Raw genomic sequence first — 19,020 nt, forward strand, 5'->3', positions numbered from 1 at the left:
AATGCAGTTGTTGGATGCCAATAGCATGAGACATGCCATGGTTTTCATTAGTTTTCATCGTATGTCACCAAATCACTGACACCCATTCACTCTAAAGGTACAATAAGTTTTGGATCCCAGCTATGCTACTACTATTGGCGTATAAGATAATAACCAGCAATTTCTGAAACGCGGATAAATCTCTTCCTTTATCTAAGACAATATTAATGAAATTTTTGCAGGGAACCTGCAGATCTGCTTGAATAGCCGCTTCATCAGTGCATACCTTGTGACTATGCCATGATCTGCAGACATCTCATCCAGCAAGTAGAAGTGATAATGATAGTCGACAGTTTAGAATCGCAAGGACGCTAATATGCGATGATCACCTTTCTACTTAGTACGCAATCGATATATCACAGCAGCAGAAAATTTCAAAGTCTGTAAAACTGGGCGCTGATCTGATTTTACATTGAACGGAATAATAGTAGTTCGCTCAACGTTTACATTTTATGGACAGAAGCTAATCTCACTACGATTACGTATATGCTCTACTTATTAAAATCACGGTGCTCACTGAAGTTCTCTGTTTCATTACTGTTATTATGCACATCCTGTATCCATTTGCGACCAAAATAAGGAGGAGTCACGACATTCCTAGCAATGAATTTGACTTACACATGAACCCAGTACTTTTCGTTCTAAGCTAACAACATATTGTTCCCGTGAAATAATTCATAATTTCGCTGTTCGCCTAGGATGTATATCGAAAATGTAAAAGATAGCTATATTCGAATACTTAGTAACGTTCGTCTGATGATTTTCACCTAATGTGTGGTACAGATACGTCGATGATACCTTCGTCGTCTGGAGACATGGAGAGGAACATCTTGGTGACTTAATAAGACACTTGAACAGCCTCCATACCGTAGTTCAAAAACGGTTTAAATGGCTCCCAGCTCTATGGGACTTAACAGCTGATCATCAGTCCCCTAGAACTTAGAACTACTTAATCCTAACTACCCTAAGGACATCACACACATCCACGCCCGATGCAGGATTCGAACCTGCGACCGTAGCAGTCGCGCGGTTCCGGACTGAAGCTCCTAGAGCCACTCGGCCGCCTCGGCCAGCTACATGGAAGTAGAAAACGACAAAAAAGCACGATTTCTTGATGTGCTTGTCACAAGGGATGGTGAAAGCCTGGGACACAGCGTGTGTCGAAAACCGACACAAGGACCGATACTTGCACAAATTTTCAAATCACCACCCGACCCAGAAAAGAGGCGCGAATATGAATGCATAATAAGCCAGGTGAGGGACTAAAAACCCCGATAAGATAGCGAGAAATATGTGTCCTTTACTGTGAAGCTTATATCACTGAGGACACCTCTAACTATCCAAGGCCGAAGCGATTCCGCTAAGTATATACCATGTAACGTGCTGCGGCAAGCGTCAGTTGGCTGTTAATGGTCGGTATAGACATGTCGTTCCCTGAAGACTTCCTCTTTGGTGCGGCAACAGCTTCTTACCAGGTAGAGGGAGCCTGGGATAAGGATGGTAATTACACTCAGAAACCAAATTAAGCATAGTGCATAGCTTTTACTTTGCCAAGAAGTAGACGTCGACTCAAAACCACATTTTCCTTCCAGGCAAAGGAGAGAATATATGGGACCGCATAACACACGAAAAACCTAATGTTATACAGGATGGGAGCAACGGTGATGTTGCATGTGATTCGTATCATCGGTACAAGGAAGATATTAAAGCACTCAAGGAACTCGGGGTAAAGTATACACCCTGATATTGGTGATAGTGTGCCGTATTAGTGGTTAATGACAAATTACTTTATCAGTTTCAAAATTAAAATCAAAAACTTTCTATCAAGCTAGTATTCTCTTTGGAGTTTGTCCAGTGACGTAAAATACCACTCATCGTAAATAGATCTCCATTACTTTTCATTTTGTGGTTGATTTTAGAAAAAGTGAGCCTCGATTTATTTTTAATTTCATAGCCACAGAGCAGACACTGAAATGAGTGTGAAGGGGCATGTGTCTGCGAGAAGTCGCATAATTAAATTTAGTATTGTAAACTGCCAACAAGAACGCCGTCACATATTTCCGATTTCGCATCATGCCCTTAACGGTCGGCCGGGACGTTGTTTCATATGACTGATCAAACGTTCTACTCTATGCTTATTTTTTATTCTCGGTACGATGGAGGAAGTGATAAAACCGTACTTGATTGTAGTTTGTGGCAGCGTAATCACTGTTTTGCTAGTTAATGCCCAAGGTTCTTTATCATCTGATGTCCTATTATTTCTCTCACTCAGTATTATAACTAGATTTAGTTCTCCCACCTGAGCTCTCCTAGCGTCCAGTCAACATTCCATTCCTCATTTTTTGTCGTCATTACTTTTTAGTACAGATCGGAATCAATTAATGTTGTTCTCTTCACCCAGCAAAATTTCTCAAGACTTGCTGAGTTGTTCGGTGAAGATTGATGCTTTAACTGGAAACTTACCTCTGCCTCCGAGTTTTCTCGGCATAAACAGGAACACCTTATGTTCATTTAGCTGCTTCAGTTGTCTAAACATGCCCATGTGTGGTCAGTTCAACGAAGACCGTTTCTTGCTTATATTACGATTTACTGATTTACTGTCGATTAGAGAATATAGAGAAAAAATAATTAGGAAGTGCTGAAGCTGATACAGAGAAATGATCTTGGTAAATAACTGAATGTTAGCGAACCTCTAGTGTATCAAAGTGTTTAAGCGAATCAATAGACTATAAACTCTTCTGTTTCAAACGACATAAATTGTGGTGAGAAAGATTAGCTACGATCTACGCTACGCGGCAAATAGGTTCGAGCGATAATAGGGACAAAGAATAGTAAGACAAGTTGACATGCAGGTTTTATTCATTTTTTCACTGCAACAATATATTCGTAGCAAGTCTGTGATTTTTAGGCCCAAGCAGTCCACAGATGGCAGGCAAGTTCATACACAGCGACGTCAGTGAGGGAGTACTGTGCATTATGTACTCACTACCTGTCTACACTGGGGGAAACTACTCCTGCTATTACAAGAAATTTCAGTCTCGGAATTTGTTTAGAACGTATTGTTGGAGTGAGCACTTGGTAAAAGGCATAGTATTGATTGCACTAGAATCTCTACTTCAGTACTCATTTCCTACGCTCGCCAAAATGCAATCCTAACGATGACGGTAAGACACGTTTAAGTGCAGATGTGATAAATGCATAATCTGGTTAGAAGCCATTTGGAAATTCAAAGACAGGGTCGAAGTATATTGTCATACATATTAATGTTTCATTTTCTTTTTATTTGTAAAAATATATAGCAGACTGAACTGTCGAATTGGTTCTACTTTCTCGGGAATACCACTTGAAATGGATCTGACGAATACGCATGAAGATCGAATAATATGGGGCAATAGTTAAAAGACTGGTTTCACATTCGGGAAGAATGGAGTTTAAATACACGTCTGGCAAACAAGGTTCAGGCTCTCTCTAAATCGCTTAACACCGTCAGTCCTGAGCGTAGGCTTTATGAATGAAACGTTTATCTTGGTGGTGAATGCATTGTTCTGGGACAAAATAACATTAAAATATTCTCTAAAATGTTACGACATGTCCAGAGTGAATATTATTTATGTTAGAAAATAACTGAGATATGTGCAATGCTTAAAAAATTCAATATTAAACATTTAATAATTATGGAAACAATGACACTGGAATGTGAGAGAACAGGTCTTTGGAGAATGTAGACCCGGTACTACACCGAAAAAAAATTTTCGATGAATTGTTGTAATGAAATGAAGAGTCGCTTATTCGACGGTACATGGTATATTAACACATTTCAGCATATTCTAAACACTTTCTACTCCAAAATTACCAAAAAAGAATAGAAATTACCTTTATTTCTCGAAGACATGCTGACATTGTGAAAAGTAGATTTCTTCAAATAGATGCTGTCACCTACTGGGAACATGCAAAAACGGAAAGAAGCCATCCACGGAAAGTACATAAGCTATAGTACATGCCACATTCAGGCACAGTGAGCTTAGGGTATTTCCTGAGCTAGAAAAAATTAAAGTTAAATGCAGCGTATGTGCTACATAAGGAATGAGAACCTTAAAACAAAAGCCGGAATGATTCCTTTGAAACGTACACGACCAACATGCGCTGTGATAGCACTGTAAGACTCACTGCAGTTATCTTCTTCACACACGTAGTCAAGTTACGCGTAACACATTTACAGTTAACTTAGGAAAATGTACATTTTTTTCAGTAAAAGAAAATATAGAAATTTACGAGTGGTTTGTTCTTCTGTTGTTTACCTGACTGGTAAGACTGGTGATTGCATGGTACACTGTGACATTGTGATACGATTTTCTTGACTTCAGGGAGGCCTTCGCTACAGTTCCGTGCAACTACCTAATAAATTAAGCAAGCCCGCAGTTGCAGATTAGTGAACCTAGCATGTGCTTCATGGAAAACTGATAAGCAAACATTGCCTATATCGTTTTCGAATTTAAAACATTGTCAGAAGCGAAAGTGGAATCGGAAATGTCTTACACTAGGATAAAAGTACTGACGGTATTCTTGATTTATATAAATAAGCTATTACATGATATCTATAGCTCTCTGAGACTCTTCACGGAAGGCGCAAGAGGATCGCGCCGTTAGAAAATTATTAAGAAATATGGGAACGTCTGCATATGATGAACGCTTGTTACAAACACTGGAGACTAATGCTCAACATAACGAAATGCACTCTAATGAGTGTTGCAAATAGCCGAAATGCCTTATATTAATTGGTTAGACCGTATACATACTAAACGAATTAAAATAAGGTCATTAGAAGGCATTTAATATCACGAAAGCCATTGAAAGATTTATAACAAAACGTAATTAATCTACGAAACAGGATGCTTTCAAAATACTCATCCGACCCATTCTTGTGTAGTTTTCATCAGTACTGGCTAATACGGTGTGTTTCTGGAATTAATGAACGTAGCTGCTCTGATGCAGGCATCCAAATAAAGCCATAAATGTGAATTCTGTAAGGAAAGAAGCGTTTTAAGTTGGATCCACAGGATCCAGAATGTCGTAGTATATTAAGTTGTTCTTTTTTTGTGACTGAAGGCGGTGTTTATACATACATTCATTTAATTATCCATTTCTGAGACCTCTGGCTCATGATATTCATTAGCTGTTTGTACCCTTCCTAGTCTGCGAAATACGATGTCTTTTTCATCCTTCTTAGTCTTCAGGTGGCTTGATTTTTCAGAAGGCTGTCCATAAATCATGACACGTGCAGTTACGTAATAAAGCATTCCCTTCAGTCTATACCATTAGTTTCTGACCTAGTAGATTCCTCCCTGACAAAGTGAATTCTCTTCCAGAGGAGAATCATCTTGAAAACGTTGTGTCTGTACTACGTATAACCACTAGCAACGCGTATACATAATACGAAGTAAACATTGAAGTTTCCGTCACGTGAAGTTGGTTAATAGCCACATCACTAACTGTTTGGAATCACGACCTGCCAAAAACATTTCTGCAGATCTCATAATTAGTTGTAACAGATATTGGGTATGCTGGGGTAGTTCACGACAAAAATAAGCGAGTAACATCGCCTCTTGGCTTGACCGCTCTGTCACTGACTTGTATACGTGAGTTATGTTGGAATATCTCTGTTTAGTCGACAATAAAACTGAAATTCATGTCATACTGTATGATTTAGAGTTTTTTAATCGTCTAATAGTTTATTTCTTAAGCCAATAACAGCAATGATTAAATTTAATGCTTCCAGTTTAGTGTTTTCCTGACGCTCGTACTCTGCAGTAACTGCTGTACAGAAGGATATGGACACGGGTATCTCTTGTGGACCCTCATTTGAACTCAATTATCACCGTTGAGTCATTCCGAAAGAACAGCAAATCAATAATGCTGACACATTTCTGTCTCCACTTACGTAAGCTCGCGTGCCTTCAAATGGCACTTTCAGTGAGGTCTCACATGTTCTTTTGGCCTCACAGTGTACCTTCCATCAATTTCATACCTGTATACACAATTTAACTGCTACGAAATACGTGTACTTTTGAAAGGGTGCAAAAATTCAGAGAAATTACAGACATCAACGGCATACCATCCTCCAATACGCTCCTGCCATCTGTCCCAGAAAGACCATTCCTTGTCACACATGTCGTGGAATATCCTGCTGTACACTGTAGCACAACAGACAATACTATTTGTGTGTCGATCCTTCTGTCAAGCAGGTTACAGGCAGATCATACACTGCCTTGCATAAAATTTGAGCATCCGGGAGGTTAGGAGAAAACAAAAAGAAACTTAATGAGCCGAGAGGCCATGTGATGTCATTTCAGTGATTACAAAATCGAGTCAAATTTACAAAGAACTTGGCAGCGTTATCCCACTTACCGGTATGACCTTGCACCCCCTCTGGCCTGGATGCATGCACTGATGCTGTTGGGAGGGGTGTCATGATGTCCTTGCGTCCTCATCAGTCACAACGACACTACGAACTCAGCCATTTGCGTTGTGGTATTAATGACAGCCCAGTCGGGCTGCTGCTCATCTTCGACCAGTGATGCGGCTTAACACACAATGTTACAGGGCGTCCTTTTCTTCTTCTCGGATGTCAGCCGTAGATAATGGAGGGGTTACCTTGTGGTGGCCAGACGTAGCCGACCACTACCATGATGATAAGCGTGCCTTCCGTCAGATTCTGATGCAATCCATCAGCGGGTCACTGTCACATCCAAAGAAATGACGTCACAATGACGTGAACGCGTCCAGCAACGCATTTCGAGTAACCTGGGCGAGACACAGACACCACCTTGTCCAGTCGGTGAATGATCCCTCGGAAATTGCAAAAACAACACCTAAATATTTCATTCACAGTAATTTGGTCCAATTGTGGACGCAAGAAAGACGATAAATTTCGTTATAGAGCTTGCACCAGACAGTACATTAGCTTTTATTAAAAAGGAAAAGTACAGTAAATTCCCGTGAAAGTAAACACGTGTGAATCTGTATCTATTATGCTGATTAGACTCAAAAAATATACGAAAGATCTGATCATTCTCGTTACATACGTTCATGATATCTGTAATTAGGCCTACATAGCTGATGTATCATGGTAATGTTAGAGATTTTTGATGATAAATGATAATGGTTTACCCAGGATCGTGCTATTTGGTATTAAACAAACTCTACAGCGGATTTTATCCCATAACCTATGTGACAGGTCGTATTTCTCTTTCGTTAACAAAATCATTGAATTGCTTCGTATATGTCACTGCAGGCATTAGAAACAATCTCATGTACAGCTACTGAAATGCAACCCAATCACTATCGTTAATTTCTGCAGTTGCTAATAAACTATGTGACAGGTCGTATGTCTCTTTCACATTTTATTAACAATATTTTATTGACATCATCTTCCTGATATAAAGTTATTTTAATAAAATCCTTGAATTGCTTAGTATATGTCACTGCAGGCATTAGAAACAATCTCATGTACAGCTACGGAAATGCAACCCAATCACTATCGTCAATTTCTGCAGCTGCTAATAAACCTCGTGTTAATTCTTGTCTTTCTTCAGGTTACGTTGGTCGCAAGTAATTAGAGTTCTGCTTTTAAATTTCCTCCTCAGCTGTAATGAGAAGCCAGCAAAAAGTGCCACCCTACATACGTTCACTATTAAGATCTGACTAATTTTATGCTCAGTGCACTACCTCCACACATTTCACGTTTACGTGTATTTCCCGACACTTTAGCAGAACAAACCGTACTAAAAAAATCACAAGGTTTGGAGAGATCTTTAATGCGCTATATAACTAAAATTGCGTGCAAGTGCAAATACGGAAATCACCAAATATTACATGTTAGCTTCGCACAGGGACGAATAGAATGTGATTGTTAGTCCCAGAATCTGTTACAAAAGGCGAAAATGAAAAAAAATATTAGCAGGCATCTGGACGCGAAATTCGTATATTTGGCACCGTAAAGGACGTCTTTATTCATACGGCCACGTTACACCATCGGTATTATTATTATCAACCTTATGCTGTCCTGTAGGATTTTACTGTCAACCTGTCATTAATTGACATTTGATTAAAATAATTCGTACGAAGGCTGACGTTCCCTTGGAAAGGCATACTGTATATTATTGTACAAAAAAGCAAAACGCCACGAAAGCAATACGCCGAATATCACATCGAATGCCACATCTCTTTCACGTCACTTCCCACAGCGGCTGCTAGGACGGTAGAGGTGTGGCGGTAAGAGGAGGGAGGGGGGGGGGGGGGGGGGGGGGGAAGGTCACGCGTGATTTAACGTTTGCTTTCAAATACCCCACAAATCTGGATATTGCGCGGTTCGACCAGTGGCCCAAATGGACCTTTAAAACTCTGGCAGCTGCAAGTAACACTGTCTTCCGTGGGTACGAATCACTGTGTGGCAGCTGCTAATAATGCTGTCTTCCACGAGTACGCATCACTGTGAACACACGACATCTGACGCTGTTCAAGCTTCGTATATACCATAGCATGATTGATAATAACACTAAACACAAACAAACGCAATGTAATGGGCGTTCTACCTGTCACAGAAAACTGTAACTCTAATCTACCATAGCATGATTGATAATAACACTAAACACAAACAAACGCAATGTAATGGGCGTTCTACCTGTCACAGAAAACTGTAACTCTAATCACCTACGTATGTGGACATATACAAAGGTACAATGAAATCCGATCACTTCTTCTTAGTGATTCGCTCCTTTTGTCAGGCAGTGTATGTGGGATATGATGTTCCAGTAATTATGTCTTTGGTAAGCACTGATGAACTTAAGACCTAAATTAAATTTGTTGGTGTGAAGGCAGGAAAAATTGGTGTTTATTTCCCGTCGATGACTAAGTAATCGGGAACGTAGCTCAAGATCGGACTCCGGAAAAAGATTGAGCATGTCATTTTCAAAGAAAATATCCCAGAATTTGCCGTAAGAGATTTACAGACCCCACAGAATCCGTATATCTAGATGGCCAGACAGGGTACTCAATCGGCATCCTCCCCAATGCGAGTACAGTGTCCTCACCACTGGCCACCTAGCTCCGTGCAGTTTAGCGGGAAGTTGTTACACGTCCTCTAAAGGTCAGTATACACTATTTACAAATCACAGAATCGAACAGTTCTACCATGTTTTTGTAGACTTCTGTTTGCTGGAGACCCGAAAATCTAACATTAGGTATGCATATTGGAAAGGATCTCACTATTTAACATAAACAATAGTACAGGTCTCTTAACACAGGGACAACATTTGTTTCATTTGTAAAATAATACCGAACGGTTCCTATAAAGAGCACGTTATTTTCCGATCTTCAGTAACATATGTACAGTACATTCCTTAAAGAGACCTTTAATTATATGTGCCCGGGTTCCCGGGTTCGATTCCCGGCGGGGTAAGGGATTTTCTCTGCCTCGTGATGACTGGGTGTTGTGTGCTGTCCTTAGGTTAGTCAAGTTTAAGTAGTTCTAAGTTCTAGGGGACTGATGACCATAGATGTTAAGTCCCATAGTGCTCAGAGCCATTTAATTATACACTCCTGGAAATGGAAAAAAGAACACATTAACACCGGTGTGTCAGACCCACCATACTTGCTCAGGACACTGCGAGAGGGCTGTACAAGCAATGATCACACGCACGGCACAGCGGACACACCAGGAACCGCGGTGTTGGCCGTCGAATGGCGCTAGCTGCGCAGCATTTGTGCACCGCCGCCGTCAGTGTCAGCCAGTTTGCCGTGGCATACGGAGCTCCATCGCAGTCTTTAACACTAGTAGCATGCCGCGACAGCGTGGACGTGAACCGTATGTGCAGTTGACGGACTTTGAGCGAGGGCGTATAGTGGGCATGCGGGAGGCCGGGTGGACGTACTGCCGAATTGCTCAACACGTGGGGCGTGAGGTCTCCACAGTACATCGATGTTGTGGCCAGTGGTCGGCGGAAGGTGCACGTGCCCGTCGACCTGGGATCGGACCGCAGCGACGCACGGATGCACGCCAAGACCGTAGGATCCTACGCAGTGCCGTAGGTGACCGCACCGCCACTTCCCAGCAAATTAGGGACACTGTTGCTCCTGGAGTATCGGCGAGGACCATTCGCAACCGTCTCCATGAAGCTGGGCTACGGTCCCGCACACCGTTAGGCCGTCTTCCGCTCACGCCCCAACATCGTGCAGCCCGCCCCCAGTGGTGTCGCGACAGGCGTGAATGGAGGGACGAATGGAGACGTGTCTTCTTCAGCGATGAGAGTCGCTTCTGCCTTGGTGCCAATGATGGTCGTATGCGTGTTTGGCGCCGTACAGGTGAGCGCCACAATCAGGACTGCATACGACCGAGGCACACAGGGCCAACACCCGGCATCATGGTGTGGGGAGCGATCTCCTACACTGGCCGTACACGACTGGTGATCGTCGAGGGGACACTGAATAGTGCACGGTACATCCAAACCGTCATCGAACCCATCGTTCTACCATTCCTAGACCGGCAAGGGAACTTGCTGTTCCAACAGGACAATGCACGTCCGCATGTATCCCGTGCCACCCAACGTGCTCTAGAAGGTGTAAGTCAACTACCCTGGCCAGCAAGATCTCCGGATCTGTCCCCCATTGAGCATGTTTGGGACTGGATGAAGCGTCGTCTCACGCGGTCTGCACGTCCAGCACGAACGCTGGTCCAACTGAGGCGCCAGGTAGAAATGGCATGGCAAGCCGTTCCACAGGACTACATCCAGCATCTCTACGATCGTCTCCATGGGAGAATAGCAGCCTGCATTGCTGCGAAAGGTTGATATACACTGTACTAGTGCCGACATTGTGCATGCTCCGTTGCCTGTGTCTATGTGCCTGTGGTTCTGTCAGTGTGATCATGTGATGTATCTGACCCCAGGAATGTGTCAATAAAGTTTCCCCTTCCTGGGACAATGAATTCACGGTGTTCTTATTTCAATTTCCAGGAGTGTATGTGTTACGTGTGACTAGATTTGTATGTCATTTTCTATTCGAATAAAAGAAACCAGACACACTGAAGTCATTTCCCATTCAAAAGCATCTTGTTAAGCTAACGAGTGCGGTATCTTATCGCCGCGCTACACGACAAAAAATACGCTCAACGTCTCAGCGGTGACGCAAAAAAAGAACACTGCTTATGAAGAAAAAGAAGTTTATTGTTTCACTCTTTGTCAGCGACATCTTTTCAGACAGAGCACTAGCTTCCCTATTGGTTACGGGATTGGAGAGGGGAGGGGAGGGGGGCGGTGGATTTCACATCAACCGGAGGGATTCAGAGAATCGGTGGATTGTCTCAATCATGACGACGAGACACGGTATCAGGCTGCGAGTTCATTAGAGACAGGGACTAACTTCCCTGTTAGTCACGAGCGAATGCATATAGAGTGTCCGTGGACAGGCTTCACTGCAGTCAACGCATCCCGCCCTCTACATTTTCTTTTCGTATCATTGGTCGATTGTTCCGGAGCAACTGGCCGGTGATATACGAGTATACCAAGTGTCAGCTGTTCCTCAGCAATTGCCAAGCAGTGTGCCTCTGTGTATCTAAATCTGTATATGTACATTTACATTCCGGAGAGAGGAGGGTAGTCCGCTAGAGAACGGAGCATTGGAAGAATGATTGTGTTTTAAAACTCCGTATTAACTCCAATTTCTCAGATTTTCTCGTTGCGATCATTTTGTGAGACGTATCTGGTGATCTCACTAGACTCTTTCCACAACGTTCTGTCACGAAATTTCAATGGCAAACTTCTCCATGAGGAACAAAGCCTTTCTTGTACCGTCTGTCACTGAAGTTTACTGAAAATCTTTGTAATGTTTTCGCACCGAGTAAACGATAGCGGTCTTCGTTATAACTCTTCTATATCTTGTACTAATCCAAGCTGGTAATTGCGCAAGACTGATGAGCAATACTCTGGAATGAGTCAAACAAATTGTTTTCGAAGCCACTTACTTACTGGATAAAACAGATTTCCTTACGAGTCTTGCAGTTCTGCTTTAATTCCCTTTGTGTGACCATTCCATTTTTGGCCGCTTTGGATTGTTATTCCGAAGTATTTTACGGTACTTCCTGTTTCCAGTTTTTTGGCACCAATAGTATAATCGATAGTAGTTAAATTCTTCATATGTTTACGCGCAGTGCGTTATATTTATGTACGGCCAGGGTTAACATCCAGTTACTCATCGAGTGTCTCTTAGGAACTGAACTAATTTTCATGATTATTTTTTCATTGACTACGTCTGCATTTAAATATTATTCGTGACTGTAATTATCACAAATTCACTATTATGTTAATTTCTCTGGACTTTTACCTCGTTCATACATAATATTTCACCGTTAAAGTATTAGTTCTCCCAGGGAATTTAAAGCTGCGGTGACAGATTATCGCAAAATGGGTTTCTCAGAGAGCTTTCTAGACACAGTGGCTAGGGCAGCGAATTCGGTTAATTGCAGAGAAGTTAGGAGTTTACGGATGGTGCGCTCCCTCTGGTACTGCCTTAGTACGAGGTGAACGTGTCGAACGATACTTACCGGAGTATAATAAACCATAAGATGCGAATGACCGACTAGTGCGCTCAGAGCGCGTATAACTGGTACTGCAGTAGCACGCCATGAGAAAACATACGATGCGCTCATCTGACGCAAAGAGTGAATGTACTTCCATACTGTGTGTTGTGATATGCTTTACATGTCACTCAGAATGAATTTCTTTGAGAATATTGTTACTGTTGTAACTCCGTCTTCAGGCCACGAGTGGCCTACCGGGACCATCCGACCGCCGTGTCATCCTCAGAGGAGGATGCTGGAGGAGGAGCGTGGGGTCAGCACACCGATTTCCCGGTCGTTATGATGGTATTCGTGACCGAAGCCGCTACTATTCAGTCGAGTAGCTCCTCAACTGGCATCACGAGGCTGAGTGTACACCGAAAAAGGGAAACAGCGCATGACGGCCTTGATGGTCACCCATCCAAGTGCCGACCACGCCCGACAGCGCTTAACTTCGGTAATCTCATGGGAACTGGTGTACCCACTGCGGCAAGGCAGTACGATTCTCGGTACTGTCAGTGATGTTTCCCTGCTAAAAAGACTGGAACGGGAAACACTTAGTCTCTTGACGCCATTTGAGGAGCTGCTTGACTGAATAGTTGCGGTATCAACTCCGACGAAGCGACAATAGCTGGGAGAGCGCTGTGCTGACCCCAAAACTTCATAAGGCATCCAAGACGCACTGGCAGAGGATGACACGGCGGTGGGTCGTCCCCGTTGGGCGGTCTGTGGCCAGAGCGGCGGTTCTTATACTTATTATCATAATGGAGTCTATAAGTGTTTCATTGAGTAAGTCCCAGAGATCACCTGCAACCATCGAGGGTTTGATTCCCAACGAATTTTTCACTTACTTGTCTCTTCTTTCATCGTTAGATATATTAATGTAAAAAAATTCCATATTTCACCGTGTTATGGAATTCACATTAAACTGTAGGTACACCTATTATTTTGGCTGAGCAGGTCAGTTCAGAGATCGGGGAAAGTGAAGGGAATATCACTTTAATTAAGACCATATCTATAATAGTAAAGCACTGCAGTACCCACTCCAATCTTCAGGATGAGGACAGCTTTACTATAACGAAGATAATATGTTATATGCGTTGCTGTTTCTTTAGAAATCAAAGACCAAAATTTTTGTGTCGGGAGGCAATGATAATAATCAGTCGCTGCTAGTTTGTCAGCACAATCACTTGTTTTAATAAAGTTACCAAGAACCAATACATACACGTATTTCGTTGTTCTTAATCCATTTCTCCTCCTTTCCTGTAACTTTAAATTCAGTCTTTGTCTTCAAACATTTCTTACCCTTCGAACGTTCTTAGAAATAAAGTCCGCTTATGTCTTATCAATAAAAAATAAGTTTTGTTTATAGTTCGTTATTACAAATTTGGACTCTTTGCCCCATACATTGAAGAAAGAGTAATAGATTTTAAACAACGTCTCTCTGGTCTGCATTTCTAACGTCCCCTAGTTCACAAACACAATGATTTCCGAGATTGGTTCAAATGGCTCTGAGCACTATGGGACTTAACTTCTGAGGTCATCAGTCCCCTAGAACTTAGAACTACTTAAACCTAACCAAGCGAAGGACATAACACACATCCATGCCAGAGGCAGGATTCGAACCTGCGACCGTAGCGCTTCCGCGGTTCCAGACTGAAGCGCCTAGAACCGCTCGGCCACCTTGGACGGAAATTTCCGAGATTTTTTTTATGTAAACATACCTAAACATTTGATTGGGAATAGAAAGCAATCAGTTCGAGCCACCTATCTGAACTTCCCGCACTTCCTAACCACCCAAAGGAAGTTGAAAACTAGCTGAAGCGCGAAACCTCCGTCTCCGGAAAACTGGCTCCTTGATTAGCACTAATGGTATAAACACAGTCTGTTACTAAGACCACATATTTTCAGAAGCTTCACATAGACACCTGCTGATGATTTACACTGAGTACTGTGTATCTTCACCCTGTGTAATGTAAATTTCTTCGGCTCTACTTGACATGCTCTCCACAATATGGCTGAGTCGTTTCTGCCCAAGACTGTCCCACTAGTCGACACGGGCTATCCTGAGGTCACCCAGTGCGTGAGTTTTGTTCCTGATACGATGTACTGCAAGTTTCAGTCGGTGTCAGTCGAGTTCATTTCATCAGATACTGCAGGTCATTCAGATTAATTAATTCTGACATTATTCGTATCTCGGAGCATCATTTACGTAGTGAATAAATACTATGGCTAAATTATAAGTGGTACATGTTGTCAGATTTCTATGCAAGGACTTCGTTGCAGATAGTAGGTTGGAGACAGGAGTAATGGCCATTTACATAACAAATTTAATGTTACATTCAAAAGCTGTGTCAAAGTGAAACATTGTACAAGCTAAATGTGTTAAGACTGTATAAAAGAGTATGGACTGTCGAGGAAAAACTTCTAAGTGCAGGCCTCTACAAAGCTATTAGTTCAGACAACAAGTTTTCATCAAACTGGACGCTACAGAAGGCTCTGTCCATAACAAAGACATCAAGTTAATTTTGTGTGGGGATTTCTGTATAAACCTTCTGCCCGAGTCTTCAGAGAAAAGAATGCTAATTGATTTAGCTGAATCCTACCACCTGCTACAGACATTTTGCTCTGTGGTGCTGTTTCGCGAAAATCAAGATACAAGCACAGAAAATACGTTTATATATTTTTCTCTAGATGATGGGTATTGTATTGTATGGAACCGGGGACCTAGAAACGATGGAGAGGCTTCGTCCCCCGCCGTAGCCCTTAGTGGTTCACAACCCCACAACAGGCTACAGCAGTCCACTCACCCCACCACACCGCCGTCCCACACCGAAGCCAGGGTTATTGTGCGGTTCGGCCCCCCGTGGACCTCCCCCCTCCCCCCCGAAAACCGGAAAATGTCTGACACCAGACGAGTGTAACCCAACCCCTGATGTTTGCGTGGTAGGGTAATTATGGTGTGCATTTACGTGGAACCAGTGTTGGCGCAACACTCGCCGACATAGTGTAACTGAGGCACACCGGACTTCGACACTAATCCACCTGGCGGATTAGTGCCGAGGACTGGCACGCCTTCCCCCACGGGAAGCAGTGCATTAGACCGCGCGGCTAGCCGGGCGGGCTGTGGATACTGTGAGAGAAAAATTAGTAACGGCCTGTCTGATAATGATCCACAGATGAATAACTACTTGCATAGGGACCAGAGAAGAACCAATGTGTTATTGGCTTGCTCAATTTGTGAAGCTCTTTCTCTCAATTAAATCATGCCTCCGAAATTTTTATTCTCTTCTCAAGATCGGTTGAGGTATTACACATGTCACGCATATTATTCGATCGACTTTCTCGCTTCGCTGGCGCAAGGTGCAACCCTCTGGATGCGAGACGGCTCCGAATTATAGCGTATAACATTTATGCATGTAAGGTAACTATGTCTGTGCATCAGAAACAATGTGCTATAATCAAGTTTCGAATTAGAAGACTTAATCCACACATGGAACACCCTCCCCTTTATCGAGACAATGCCTGCCCACACACGAGCGCTGCGACATGTGCAACCATCTGACGCCTTGAGTTCACTGTCATCGATCACCCTCCATACAGTCTCGACTTTGGCCCATCCCATTTTCATCTGTTTCCAAAACTTAAAGAATGTCTTCGACGACTTTGATTTGATAGTGATGAAGCTGTGCAAGCTGAGGAGAGGTTGTGGCTCTGTCAACAAAGTCAGTGAATCTACAGTGATGTTATTAAGATACTTGTCTCTCATTAGGAGAATTGTGGTCACCCCAAGCTGACCATGTTGAGAAAAGAAATAAATACGCTCTAAGACTAAAAAGAAAGACGCATCACGAAGGAATTATCCGAATGGAACGGAAAGCGGTGAATGTGATACACATATAGAGAGAAACAAATGATTACAAATTCAGAAATACTAGATGATTCATTGAAGACAAAACGCATCACAAACTGTGCAAGCCAGTAATATGTTGGTCCACCTCTCACCCTTATGCAAGCGTTTATTAGATTTTGCATTGATTGACAGAGTTGTTGATTGTCCTCCTGTGGGATATCATGCAAAGTCTGCCAAATTGACGGGTTAGGTCGTCTAAATCCCGAGCTGGTTGAAGGGCTCTACCCACGATGCTCCAAATGTACTCAATTGGGAAGAGATTTGAATACCTTGCTGACCAAGGCTGGATTCGGTAAGCACGAAGACAAGAAGTAGAAACTCTCGCAGTGTGTGCGTGGTCATTATGATGCTGAAATGTAAGTTTAGGATGGCTTGCCACGAAGGTTAACAAAACAGGGTGGAGAATATCGTCTGTGCTGTAAGGGCGCCGCGGATCATAACCATATGGGTCTTGCTATGAAATGTGATGACATCCCAGACCGTCACTCCTGATTGTTGGGCCGTATGGCAGGCGAGAGTGATTTTGGTACCCCACAGCTGTCTGGGGCGTCTGCAGACACGTCCTCGCCTGTAATTGGGGCTCAGTTCGAAACTGGACTCATCACTAAAGACAATTCCACTGCAGCCAATAAGATTACTGGCCATAAATATGCAAGGAGACCCTTCGGACTGCGGTGGGATGCCATCCTGACTGTAGCCCGCCATATAGCCCAGCAACCAGGTGTGATGGTCTGAGGTGGTATTTCTTTTCATACCAGGACCCATTTGGTTGTCATCTTAGACACCCTTACAGCACAGCAGTAAGTCGACGATATTCTATGCCCCGTTTTTTTGCCCTTCGTGGCAAGCCTTTGTGGACTTACATTTCAGCAAGATAATACCCGCCCGCACACGGCGGCAGTTTCTGCCGGTTGAATTCGTGTTTGCCAAACTCTACCATGGCCAGCAAGATCTCTGGATCTCTCCCCAATAGGAAAGGTTTGGAGCATTCTTGGCAGGGCCCTCCCACCAGCTCGGGATTTTGACGCTCCAACGCGCCAGTTGTACAGAATTGGGCACGATATCACTCAGTAAGATATCCAACAACGCTATCAATCAATGCCAAGACGAATAACTGCTTGCAGGCGACCAGAGAAGGACCAACGCGTTATTAACTTGCTCAATTTGTGAACCTCTTTCTCTCGATTAAATCACCAATTTTTCTGAAATTATAGTCATTTGTTGGTCTGTACATGTTCGTTACATCTATCAATTTCCGTTCCATTCGGATAATTCCTTCGTAGTGAGTCGTATTTTTTCATAGAGTGTATGTAGACATGAACAGTAAGGAGGAGGAGGAGGATATTAGTGTTTAACGTCCCGTCGACAACGAGGTCATTAGAGACGGAGCGCAAGCTCGGGTGAGGGAAGGATGGGGAAGGAAATCGGCCGTGCCCTTTCAAAGGAACCATCCCGGCATTTGCCTGAAGCGATTTAGGGAAATCACGGAAAACCTAAGTCAGGATGGCCGGAGACGGGATTGAACCGTCGTCCTCCCGAATGCGAGTCCAGTGGGCTAACCACTGCGCCACCTCGCTCGGTCGAACAGTAAGGATGCATAATGTTAACAAAGTTTGTTTTATTGAAAAGGCTATAAGATTTTTCACACACAAAATTCGGTGGCAGCAGTCTCTCGTAATACCGTATCGAATGAAGGGCCGGCTGTAGTGGCCGTGGGGTTCTAGGCGCTACAGTCTGGAGCCGAGCGACCGCTACGGTCACAGGTTCAAATCCTGCCTCGGGCATGGATGTGTGTGATGTCCTTAGGTTAGTAAGGTTTAATTAGTTCTAAGTTCTAGGCGACTGATGACATCAGAAGTTAAGTCGCATAGTGCTCAGAGCCATTTGAACCATTTTTTTGGAATGGAGGCACCGTCATATCTCAAAGTAGTTAATAAAATATTAGAGATATAATTCCACTTGCAGAGCAGATATTTAAAGCCGATTGCGAATGGCAAGCTTGGCAAGAATTCTACAGTACAGACAACTTGAACGATAAATACAAGGGTCACTCCAAAAGAAATGCACACTATTTTTTTAATCTATCTTTTATTCAACATGTTTCAATGTTTTACACTGTGTAGATACATCCTTTAGGAACAATATTTTCATTTCTCCACATAATTTCCATCCCTCTCAACTGCCTTAAGCCGGCCGCGGTGGCCGTGCGGTTCTAGGCGCTACAGTCCGGAACCACGGGACTGCTACGGTCGCAGGTTCGAATACCGCCTCGGGCATGGATGTTTGTGATGTCCTTAGGTTAGTTAGTTTCTAGGGGACTGATGACCTAAGATGTTAAGTCCCATAGTGCTCAGAGCCATTTGAACCATTCAACTGCCTTACGCCTTCTTGGAACCAGCGCCGGTATACCCGCACGGTAAAATTCTAGACCAACCTGTTGGAGCCACTGTTTGGCAGC

At 43.2% G+C, this 19,020-nt stretch overlaps 1 protein-coding gene across 1 annotated transcript in view; it reads left to right on the forward strand.

The window, feature by feature from the left end:
• The first annotated feature begins 1,448 nt into the window (after nucleotides 1-1,448).
• Nucleotides 1,449-19,020, forward strand: part of LOC126471601 (myrosinase 1-like) — a 269,377-nt gene continuing 251,805 nt past the window's right edge. Inside the window, exons 1-2 of the mRNA XM_050099838.1 lie at nucleotides 1,449-1,539; nucleotides 1,632-1,765. Of these exons, the coding sequence (XP_049955795.1) occupies nucleotides 1,449-1,539; nucleotides 1,632-1,765 (225 nt within the window). The remainder of the gene's footprint in view (nucleotides 1,540-1,631; nucleotides 1,766-19,020) is intronic.

This window comes from Schistocerca serialis, chromosome 3 (genome assembly GCF_023864345.2).
Source record: "Schistocerca serialis cubense isolate TAMUIC-IGC-003099 chromosome 3, iqSchSeri2.2, whole genome shotgun sequence".
Taxonomy (NCBI): domain Eukaryota; kingdom Metazoa; phylum Arthropoda; class Insecta; order Orthoptera; family Acrididae; genus Schistocerca; species Schistocerca serialis.